Genomic DNA, 10,211 nt, shown 5'->3' with positions numbered 1-10,211 from the left:
TTGTGATTTCAGTTTATTTATGCTGGAGCGAGGAACTCAAGTCTTCAAAGAATCAAAGAAAGATCAAACAAACAGCAAGGAGAGTTTATTTTAAAGATTTCTATCAGGCACAATCGTTTGTGGTTAAAACAGCCGAGCAGAGGTTACACAGAAATACAACGTCTTGAGCTGCTCTGCTGCTACAGCGAAGCCAAAACTAAAGAGAAAATTCTGAATGAAACTTCAGTAAATACGATTAATGTCACGGAGAGTGAAATTCAACACTTTGTATCCCTGTAGAGGAGATAAACAGCGTTTAGTTGCTACAGATCAGCTTTATGGCTTCATATAGAAAACGTAAAGATACATATACAATAAAAGTTCATCTGAAATAGAAAAAAATGCTACAATGGAGCTACAGTCTCTTTGGAGTGGATACATGTTCATAGGGAAGTACAGAAAACAGCAGAAGGTTTTCCGTTCATCTGGTTCCTCGGCATTAGCACAAAGAAAGTTTTCAATGGTCTTCAGGAGAAAATTATCCTTTACAGACAAAAAACACAAAACACACACAAAAAAACTCTTCAATTTCCTGATGAGTTCACACATTAAAAATTAAAATGACGCCACAGATATTATAATCTTCACCAGATAAAAGTGATTGCTTTATGCAAAGTGTTCCTACAAAAAAAACAACTTTTATTGTACTAAATCTGCCTAAAAACAACCCTAAGAATGTAGGAAGCTAACGAAGCGCGGCCTGATTAGTCCTGTAATACCACTGCGTACCAGCAGATGGCAGAGTGATCCCGAAGAAATGAGCATTATATCTATGTGACAACGTTAAAGTCTCATACTGCGATCCCAAAACTGCTACATTGTAAATATGTTCACTTTTTTTTTTCATACGTCCTAGTATCGTACGAGTTTCCCTTCTGTCTTGTTATAAACGTCACGACTGAGCTGAAATGTGTGTTTTTTGTGTATCTGCGTGTCTCCTTGACACCCCGACAAACCCACCGTGTGTTCCAACACGCCAGGGACTGATAACATGGCTTTAGGTTTTTAAAACTATCTTCACTCATCACAGGTCCAGGTTTTTCTTCACATTCGAGGAGTCAGAGAGCAGGAGGGTCAGAGAGTCGGAGAGCTCTGGAAACTTAGAGCTGGGGTTGGAATATTGATAATTAGAGTCGTAATCAGTGTGTCAGAGTTTAAATCAGACCCTGTTTGCACGACAACGATTCAACTGAAAACACATTGTTTTTGCATTTTCGTTTTCGGAAAAGTTTCGCGTTTACACAGCAACATTTTCCAAATGACATGCAGTTTGCATGTCGGGCCACTAGCTGGTGCTGTTTAATTGCTTTTGAGTCACGGTCCAATAGTTGCTGAGACTTTGACTTGGAGTCAGAGATTAGGAGATTCATAGAGTCAGAGTAAGACAGTTGCTGGGACATAAGAGTCAGATCAGAGTCGTCAAGTCAGAAATGAAATAAAGTGAAGTGGTCCAAATTTCCCTTTGTTATTGATTTCTCCTCCAACTTTAATTAAACTAAACATTTAAACCAAAAATAAATGAAAGAAAATATCACTTGGGAGCTCCAAATTGTGTATTATCTGCATGTGATTGTGTCCCAGTACAATCAGATACATTTACCTGTTGAAGTTTTTAGTATCTGACTTTATTTTCTCTGAAAGAATTATTACTTCTTTTTGTTTTTTGTCGTGTCTTTTCAAACATTCACAGTGATTTCTGACTCTTCCTGATAGTTTTCAGTTTCTCCAGATGGTTGTTAGAATATTTTAAACTACTTTTAAGATGTTTTTTCTTAAAGGAAAATACAAAAAATCAAAAGTTGAGAGGTGAGGGTTACGTTTTCTCTGAGGTCACTTCCTATTTCCTGACTTTATGTTTGGAGATCAAGGTCTGCAGGAGATGTAAACGCTTTAAAAAGAGGCGGTTAATTCATATTGGATCTGATCAGAGTTTTTGGTGAAGTAGGACGAACCGCCGACTCAGCATCTCCGCAAACCGTGCTTCCTGATCGTGGTCAGTGCTCACGGTCGCGGCGCCGCACCGGCACATCAAACAGCGGCAGGTTCCTGGAGGGCGAGGCCGCCTCGGGCTCGGCGCTGTTGGTGGCGAGTGCGTCGCTCCCCACCACCTTCAAGGCGCCGTGTTCGGACGGCGACGCGGCGGCAGACAGGTCCTGGCACACCTCGTAGGAACACTTCCTCTTCTGCAATGCCTCGGCGCGCGCGGCGAGCGAGCGTGTGCAGACGGTGAGCAGCACGATGAGCGTGCCCAGCAGCAACGACACCGTCGGCCACAGCACGCAGTGCAGCAGGACGCCGGCGTCATGGGAACGCCGCCACAGCACGTCGTCCGGCCTGGAAACGACAAGATGGAAGAGTGAGCGAGTGAGCGAGTGAGCGAGTGAGCGAGTGAGTGAGTCTCACCTCCTCTGCTGGTTGAAGAAGCAGGTGAACGACTGACTGTTGACTTCTTTGTTGAAATAATCTTCCCACCACATCACGCTGTCCCTGTTCTTCTGGTTATCTCGCTCACATGGGGGTACGTAGGAGCACTGTGGGGTGAGGGTGGGGGTGGGGGTGGGAGGGGTGGGGGGGTGTAATGACATGCTTAACAGTGTGTCAACCCATGACTGCAGCAAACTGAATCATGTATCGTTTCATAATTCTCTCTCATCCCTGCTCATCCTGCCACAGAAAACATCCCCACAGCATGATGCTGCCACCACCGTGCTTCACTGTAGGGATGGTTTGGCGCTTTGCAATCCCTGGTTTCCTCTAAACATGACGCCTGGCGTTCATGTCAGACTCTTCTCTCTCCATAGAGGAACGCTGGGCCCCTGACAGAGTGATCGTCTGGTTCTTGGTCACCTCCCTGACGAAGGCCCTTCTCCTCTGATCACTCTCGACCTGGCCGTTCTGAATTTCTTCCACTTCTGGATGACAGAGTCCACTGTGCTCATTGGGACCTTCTAAACAGCAGAATTGTTTCCCAAGAATTGTGACTTGAGACAATCTTGTCCCGGAGGTCTACAGACAATTCCTTTGACTTCATGCTTTGGTTTCAACTGTGGGAGGTGAACCAGAACGGTGTCTGCCTTTCCGAGTCATGTCCGATACATTGAAATTGACGACACGTTAAGCCGAACCTCATCGTTCAAATCAAAGATCAGGAAAAGAAGAGGAGACAAAAAACAACCATGGAAATAACCTACAGGAGTGACACCAGTACCCCCAATAGTCCTGAAGCCCCTCCCACCACAGGACGTCTCCAGAGACATGGTCGTAAGCCTTCTCCAGTTCTACAAAACACATGTAGGATTGTCTGAGTAACACATGAAGCGTCTCAGAACGGACGTCGTCCACCTCTGGAGCTTTACTGCCACGCTCTTGACCGGGCTGATGATGATGTTAGGTATACTGTAAATGTTACAGTTAATGCCACCGATAGTGGCACGGCTGGAGTTACTGTTTATGTTACAGTTAAAGGTTAATGTCAGTGTTAATGAGAAAGTTACGGTTGCTGACGTTGTAATTAGTGCCGAGCAGCTGAATGTCACGTCAGTCATGAGGCCTGCGGGCAGCTGTACTAACGAGTCACCACCTACAGGCCGCAGCAGCCTCATTAACACACACACACACACACACACACACACACACACACACACACACACACACACACACACACACACACACACACACACACACACACACACACAGACACACACACACTGAAGCAGAGTCCCATAACCAGGTAAATAGCAGCTCTGAGATGATGTAATGATCATGTGATCATTGTGGTCAGACGATGAGGAAGAAATTTGCTGGGATATGAAAAGTATCTGTTGAGCAAATAACTTCTTTGTACTGCTAAATAACTGTTCACGTGCGACTACGACTGTTGTGTCATGTTGAGGGTTAAAGTAGAACCACATCATCCATACCCCCACCCCACGCTGTCACATCACCCGTCACCATGGCGACAGAGCAGCTTCGATGATGCGCCATCTCTCCTCCTCTATATTTACTCTGTTACCATGGCGACGCCCCAGACCGGGATCCTGCTGCTGGCTTTCACCTCCTTCTTCAGTCTGTGGCAAGGGGCCCCACAACGGGGGCCACACTACAAGATGTATGGATCCCATAAGGGTGGATGTGGATGAGCGTGACGTGATATTGTGAAGCCCTCGCGTCCTCGCGGATGACGTACCTTCGGGTTGAGGACCAGCTGCTGCTCGTCAAAGTGCAGCAGAGCCACCGAGTTCGATTCTGAGTTATTGACGAAGATCTGCAGGCACGGATACAAAGACGTCCCTCGACAGTCCGAACCACAGGTGAAGATGCACTCGAACATCTCCTCAGGACGAAGCACGGACACCACCTGAGGAGGAGGAAGAGGTGGAAAAGCAGGAGCAGGGGGGAGGAGGACGTGCAGGTAAGTGTTAAACTTACCAAAGAGTATGAAACAAAAACCTTCCCAACATACGGAACGCTGCTTCTAAAGACAAACCTTTTCTGAACCGTGGACACATAAAAAACTAGAAAAACCAGCGAATGATGTGCAAAATGTCAACACGTGAATCACAGGTCAATTCTAGTGTGGAACACAAAGGGTCTATAAATGTGGTCACGGTACAAGAACAGCCTCTGACCAAAAGAGTTCACGAAGACTCGTGTTGAGCCTCTATGAAGTATTTATATATATTTTTTTTTATTTAAGAAAACGTAATTGAAATTATTATTGTTGTTGTTGTTGTTGTTGTTGTTGTTGTTGTTTGCAGGTCTTACCTCCACCTTGCCGTACCTCTTTTTTATTAAAAGTCATCATTTTCTCAATTTTCACCATTTTGACCAGTCTTATGCTATCCTTACTGATACCGATACTCGTACTCAGAAAATTGCCACCGATACCACAACACCGATACCACTTTATGGCAGCGCATGGTTTACAGCCCTTCACTGCGAGGAGTAAGGTGTCATGTCAGGTGAATGAGCGTGACAAAAAGAAATCCGAATGCATATCACGTCAAGCAAAACTCTCCAGAGGAAGGGGAAAAAAAATCTACAGCTTACAACACAACCTGATTACTCATTTAAAATCTCAGCACGACGCAGAATTCTTTTTGTGTCTCTTTTGAACTAGTTATTATTACAGATTTCTTTTAGGTGCAAAGATCACTTTTTCTCAAATGCTGATACAGAGGCCAAGGAGCTGCTGCTGGAGCTGCAGAGGACGTCCACAGGAGAGGCAGACAAGCAGGAGGATCTCGGGGAGGCACCTCTCACAAAGCTTCCAGCAGCAGTCTGGACAGTTAACGATTGTTTCGCTCAGTGTCCCACATGGGTGATGACAAACATGTTTATAAAAGCACTAATGTTAGAGTTATGAGTTATACCCAATCTTTGTTTGTCCTGCAGTGAAACATACTGATGAATGAAATGTACAAGAAAAACTACTGAGGAATGTTGTTCAAATAACATATCTTTGGAAAAATCAAAATCAAAATCAATGTATATGTGTTGGTGAAGGTATCGGTATCGGTGAGGACTCAAATGCAAGTACTCATACACTACTCATTTTGGTGAAAAAAAGTGGTATTGGTGCATCCCTAAAACCCATCATTTGGGGGTCTTACTATAGCCTTGTCGTCAATTTGTATAAAAGTTAATTATTTTCTCAATTTTACCTCCATTTCTATCGGAATCCATAATTTTCTCAATTTTCACCATTCGGAACTTAGAAGTCTTACCAAGACTTCGGAGTGGGGGGGGGGGGGGGTATGAACACAAAAAAAACCATGTGAACAGCAACTTGATATGATAATACATGTAATAAAACATGTAACAAAATAATACGTGAACACAACAACACATGAACATGTCAACACAGTATGTAAACACAAGAATGCAATGCAACATTTGAACATGACACGTGTAACACAACAACACAACATGTAAGACCATCGAGTGATATTTGAACATGATGATGTAAAAGAAGAACATGTAAACATTAACGAACACGCTACTCATGTTGGTACAAATGCACACTGATATTAGTGCAAATACAATCTGATGTTGGTTCAGGTACACACCAATGTTGCCAAAAATACACACAGATGCGATTGGAAATAAACACTAATATTGGTACAAATACAGACAGATGTTAATAGAAATACACACTAATGTTGGTACAAATACAGACAAATGTTAGTACAAATACAGACAGATGTTAGTACAAATACACACAAATGTTATACAAATACACACAAATGTTATACAAATACACACTGATCTTGGCAGAAAAACACACTGATGTTAGTACAAATACACACAGGAGGACCAAGGCAGGGGGAAAACAAACTCCTCAAAGTCAGAGAGAATAACAAAAGTACTTTGACAGAGTACTTTTACTGACACACGAGTATAAACAAATTGTATATATTACATCCTAAATGTTATTAAAGTATATTTTCATCCTACACTCTCGGTGTCACTGTTACTGATCATAAATATTTCTTGTCAATAAGTACCAAACCAGACACACGAATACTTTCAGATCAGGTGGTTTAAATACTAAACGGTTCACAGGCTGCGGCTCCGACACCGACACCGAGCCGAGCGTCGGGTCCGCCGCCGTGCGCCTCTCCCCCGGTCCTTCCCCCGGTCCTCCCCCGCTCCCCGCTCCCGGGCTCACCGTGCAGTTGGCCGGCTTGCTCTGCAGGCTGTGCAGCGTCGGGCTGAGCCAGCAGAAGCCGAGGATGAAGAGGCTGAGGATCCCGCAGGCGATCAGGAACAGACCCAGCCGGATGCTCTTGTCCTCCGCCTCCGAGTACTCGGACGACACCCGGATCTTCGCCATGGCCGCCCGCGGACTCCTCCGCCGGCTGGGAGCGGAGGATGGAGCCGGATGAACGGAGGAGGAGGAGGAGGAGGAGGAGGAGGAGGAGGAGGAGGAAGAGGAAGAGAGAGGGAGGAGGAGACAAACTGTTGAGTTTATACACAGAGTGTGTCGCCTTCCGGCTTCATTTCTCCTCCATCAGCCATCATTTTCATTTGTGTTTCACCTCTGCCTCCTCCTCTTCCTCCTCCTCCTCCTCCTCCTCCCCCCTCTGCCATGTCTCCTCCACTTTCATCCCTGGTTTTATTACAGAGGAGCAAACTGTTTCTTAAACAATTATAATAAAAAAAAATTTAAAACTCCACCTGCTCCATGAAAGTAGTTGCTCTTCCTGATCTGTCCACTGGGAGTGAAACTAAAGGAATGACTTTGAGAAAGACTCTTCTCCATCTCTCATTCTAGAACTCTCCTCCCGAGTCCCGTCCACTCCAGCAAAAACCACCTTTTTTTCTCCCAATTGCTCTTAAAAAGTTTCCCGTCCCCACTGGAAACGTCTGTTTCCGGGTGACGTCAAAAAAAACGACTCAAAATGTTGCAGTACATATGCCAGGGTGATAGGTGGCGCTGTAACGCCGGCACAGAAATACACCCAAGAAAATAGAGAAGAAGACACGAAGCATGCAGAAACAGAGAACTCAACAAATTTTACATGTGGCAAAGTAAACCGACTCGTACCAGTATCTTCTGCAGCGCGACCTAGAGCATGTAGTCCGCCATTGTTGTTGTTAAGTGACGTCACGGAGAAGGTCGCGGGATTATCGGGTGGAGAGGTGGGGCGATGACATCGTCCTTTTCAGCAAATGTCCGTTTTGCCCGTCCACACCTCAAATCTTCAGGCTCCTAAAACGACGCGGCGTGCGGACGAGCGGCCGAAAGCGATGCGTTTACCTGATGTGGCGTCCTCGTGTGGGCGGGGCCTAAAAACACACTTTTTGGAACTTCCATTAAAAGCAACCGTCATTCCAGAACTTTCACACGTCCTAATCCAGAGGCCCTCCGTCAGAAAGTTCCTTCTGGGAACCGATTGTGAATTTAAAGAAACAAGATGGAAAGTTGGAGTTACCAGAAAACTCTGGAGGACAGTGACGATGTCCACCGACTCTGGAGTCTCTGCCTCCAGCTGGGATGGTTTCTAACTGGAGGGGGGCTTGTGGAGATTTTTACAGTTTGAATCTTGATTATCTGATTGTCTGCGGCAACTGCCGGAAACATGGAGGCATTTCAAACAATTTAAAACCACATTAAACATTTTTTTTAAAAAACACAAATGAACTGAATTTAGGTCAAATAACACTTGAAAAGATGTTTATTTGAAATCAGAAAACTTCACTGGAAGCAGAACCAGCAGGCTGTTGCCCCCCGTAGAAAAAATAAAAATACTTCAGAACCATGAGCCACGAAGGACGAGACCAATCACTCAATAATTTTTATGTAATCTAAACTTCTAAAGTGAATATTGCACATTTTAACACAAGAAAACAATACGGATGTTAAACAGAACAAATCCCAGAATGAACCAACACAGATTGGACGAGTACTGCAGTCTGAATCAAACGTGTCCCTCCTCCTGTCGGCACCGTCAGACTGAACTCTCTGGACTGCCGGGAGCAGGGGATGGGTTTGTCCTGGATGAAGCTGCTGCAGATCTGCTGCTCACATCGTCCCAGAAACCTCAGAGGGCAGCGAACATTTCTAGAGCAGCTGCTGTTGATCCTCATGAGATGCTGTTTTTTTTTATTTTTTATTTTTATTCACTCTGCAGCGCGAGAGAATCTAAAGCAGCAGATTCATGAGGAGGTTCAAACACTGCGGCAGAAAACCAGGCGAGGAAGAATCAGTGCTGATCACATTCTCTGACCGAGTCACCTGGTTTCCTGTCAAACGCAAGAATGTTATGGAGTCGTGAGAGCGGTGAACATCGACAGTGGAGAATGAGGAGCTGCGACACACACACACACACACACACACACACACACACACACACACACACACACACACACACACACGTCCTGGAGAAGTTGAAACCTTAGTCTCGGTTTCTCCTCTGACTGCTTGTTACAAACTACAGGAGTTAAGCTTCTTAACAGAGGGGTCACAAACATGGCCGACTGTGTGTGTGTGTGTGTGTGTGTGTGTGTGTGTGTGTGTGTGTGTGTGTGTGTGTGTGTGTGTGTGTGTGTGTGTGTGTGTGTGTGTGTGTGTGTGTGTGTGTGTGTGTGTGTGTGTGTGGTGACCTGAGACCTGCAGGGGGCAGCAGAGTGTGCTCAGCGTTAGTAATCAGGGAGGCATGTGGCAGGATTATTATCATCTGTGCAGATCAAAAGATTACAAATAATAACACACACACACACACACACACACACACACACACACACACACACACACACACACGAGAGAGCAGCTTTTTCGGAGTCAGATGGAGGGAAAGAGAGCAGCTGCAGTCGGAGAGTACGTCTCTGCACACAATCACAACAAATCAATAAACACACATACGTGAGAAAAAAAAGATGGAGGACACTCTTGAGACAGAGTCGGTGCGAGATAGACCAAAAAAAAACCACCCGAAATGACAAAGCACACAACACACTCACAGCGCCCCCATGTGGACAACATGGAGATCAACATTGCGGAGTAAACTGGGCCAAAATCTACCAGACAAGTCGAATTCTATGAAAACTCGGCAACACAAAACAAAACAAAAAAGAAATTCCTGCACTAATACGCCCACAAAATAGGTTGAAAAACAAAAAGAGCATCAGAGATTAAAGGAAGGACATAACGCAGAACTTACCCCAGCAAGAGCAGGAAACAGGAAGTGAGCTGAAAATCTTCGTATCATCAGGAAGGGAAACAGGAAGTGAAGGAGTCTGGAGTCAAGGTCGGGTTTCATTAGCAGAATATTTATTTTTGTCCTAATAAAACACTAGCTGCCATATTTCAGAAAACAGCCCACGGCCAAGTGCCTCAGTCCTCATCCAATCACGTCCCCTCACACAGCGACCTGTTGGGGGGGGGGGGCGTGTCCTTGGCTTTTTTCTGTTGCTGGCCCCTGTCGTGTCATGACAACCGACTCCAGATAGACGAACGGTGTAGGTCCTCTGTCTCCACGGTAACGGGAAATATTGCGTTTAATGTGGCTGCCGGTGGAGGACCTGGGGTGTGTGGGTGGGTGACGGGGTGGGGTGGGGTGGGGTGGGGTGGGGGGGTCTAAAATGTTTTTTTCTTTAAAAAAAAAAAAAGAAAAAATGCTGCCTGGTACTGATGAATGGATCTTTAAAAAAAAAAACATGGCCGCCCA

General features: G+C 45.2%; 1 protein-coding gene across 1 annotated transcript; it reads right to left on the bottom strand.

Annotated features, from left to right (window-relative positions):
• Nucleotides 1-65: 65 nt before the first annotated feature.
• On the bottom strand, nucleotides 66-7,077 carry LOC308127090 (calcium-activated potassium channel subunit beta-4-like). Its single transcript, XM_080491868.1, has 4 exons — nucleotides 6,710-7,077; nucleotides 4,226-4,396; nucleotides 2,443-2,570; nucleotides 66-2,373 (listed from the first exon to the last, which is right to left on the bottom strand). The coding sequence occupies exons 1-4, from the start codon at nucleotides 6,872-6,874 to the stop codon at nucleotides 2,034-2,036; spliced, it is 804 nt and encodes a 267-aa protein (XP_080347994.1). The 5' UTR covers nucleotides 6,875-7,077; the 3' UTR covers nucleotides 66-2,033.
• Nucleotides 7,078-10,211: the final 3,134 nt, after the last annotated feature.

The sequence above is a fragment of the Lipophrys pholis genome (assembly GCF_963383615.2).
Source record: "Lipophrys pholis genome assembly, chromosome: 22".
NCBI classification, from domain to species: domain Eukaryota; kingdom Metazoa; phylum Chordata; class Actinopteri; order Blenniiformes; family Blenniidae; genus Lipophrys; species Lipophrys pholis.
The sequence above is the reverse complement of the archived record's forward strand: the minus strand, read 5'-3'. Positions and strand labels throughout refer to the sequence as shown.

What these genes read in the sequence shown, in the direction of transcription:
- LOC308127090 (XM_080491868.1), bottom strand. Translation starts at nt 6,874, where the DNA reads ATGGCGAAGATCCGGGTGTCGTCCGAGTACTCGGAGGCGGAGGACAAG. An exon ending in AGCTGGTCCTCAACCCGAAG is followed by an intron (nt 2,571 to 4,225) that starts GTACGTCATCCG and finishes CTCACCCCACAG; the next exon opens with TGCTCCTACGTACCCCCATG. An exon ending in TTCTTCAACCAGCAGAGGAG is followed by an intron (nt 2,374 to 2,442) that starts GTGAGACTCACT and finishes TGTCGTTTCCAG; the next exon opens with GCCGGACGACGTGCTGTGGC.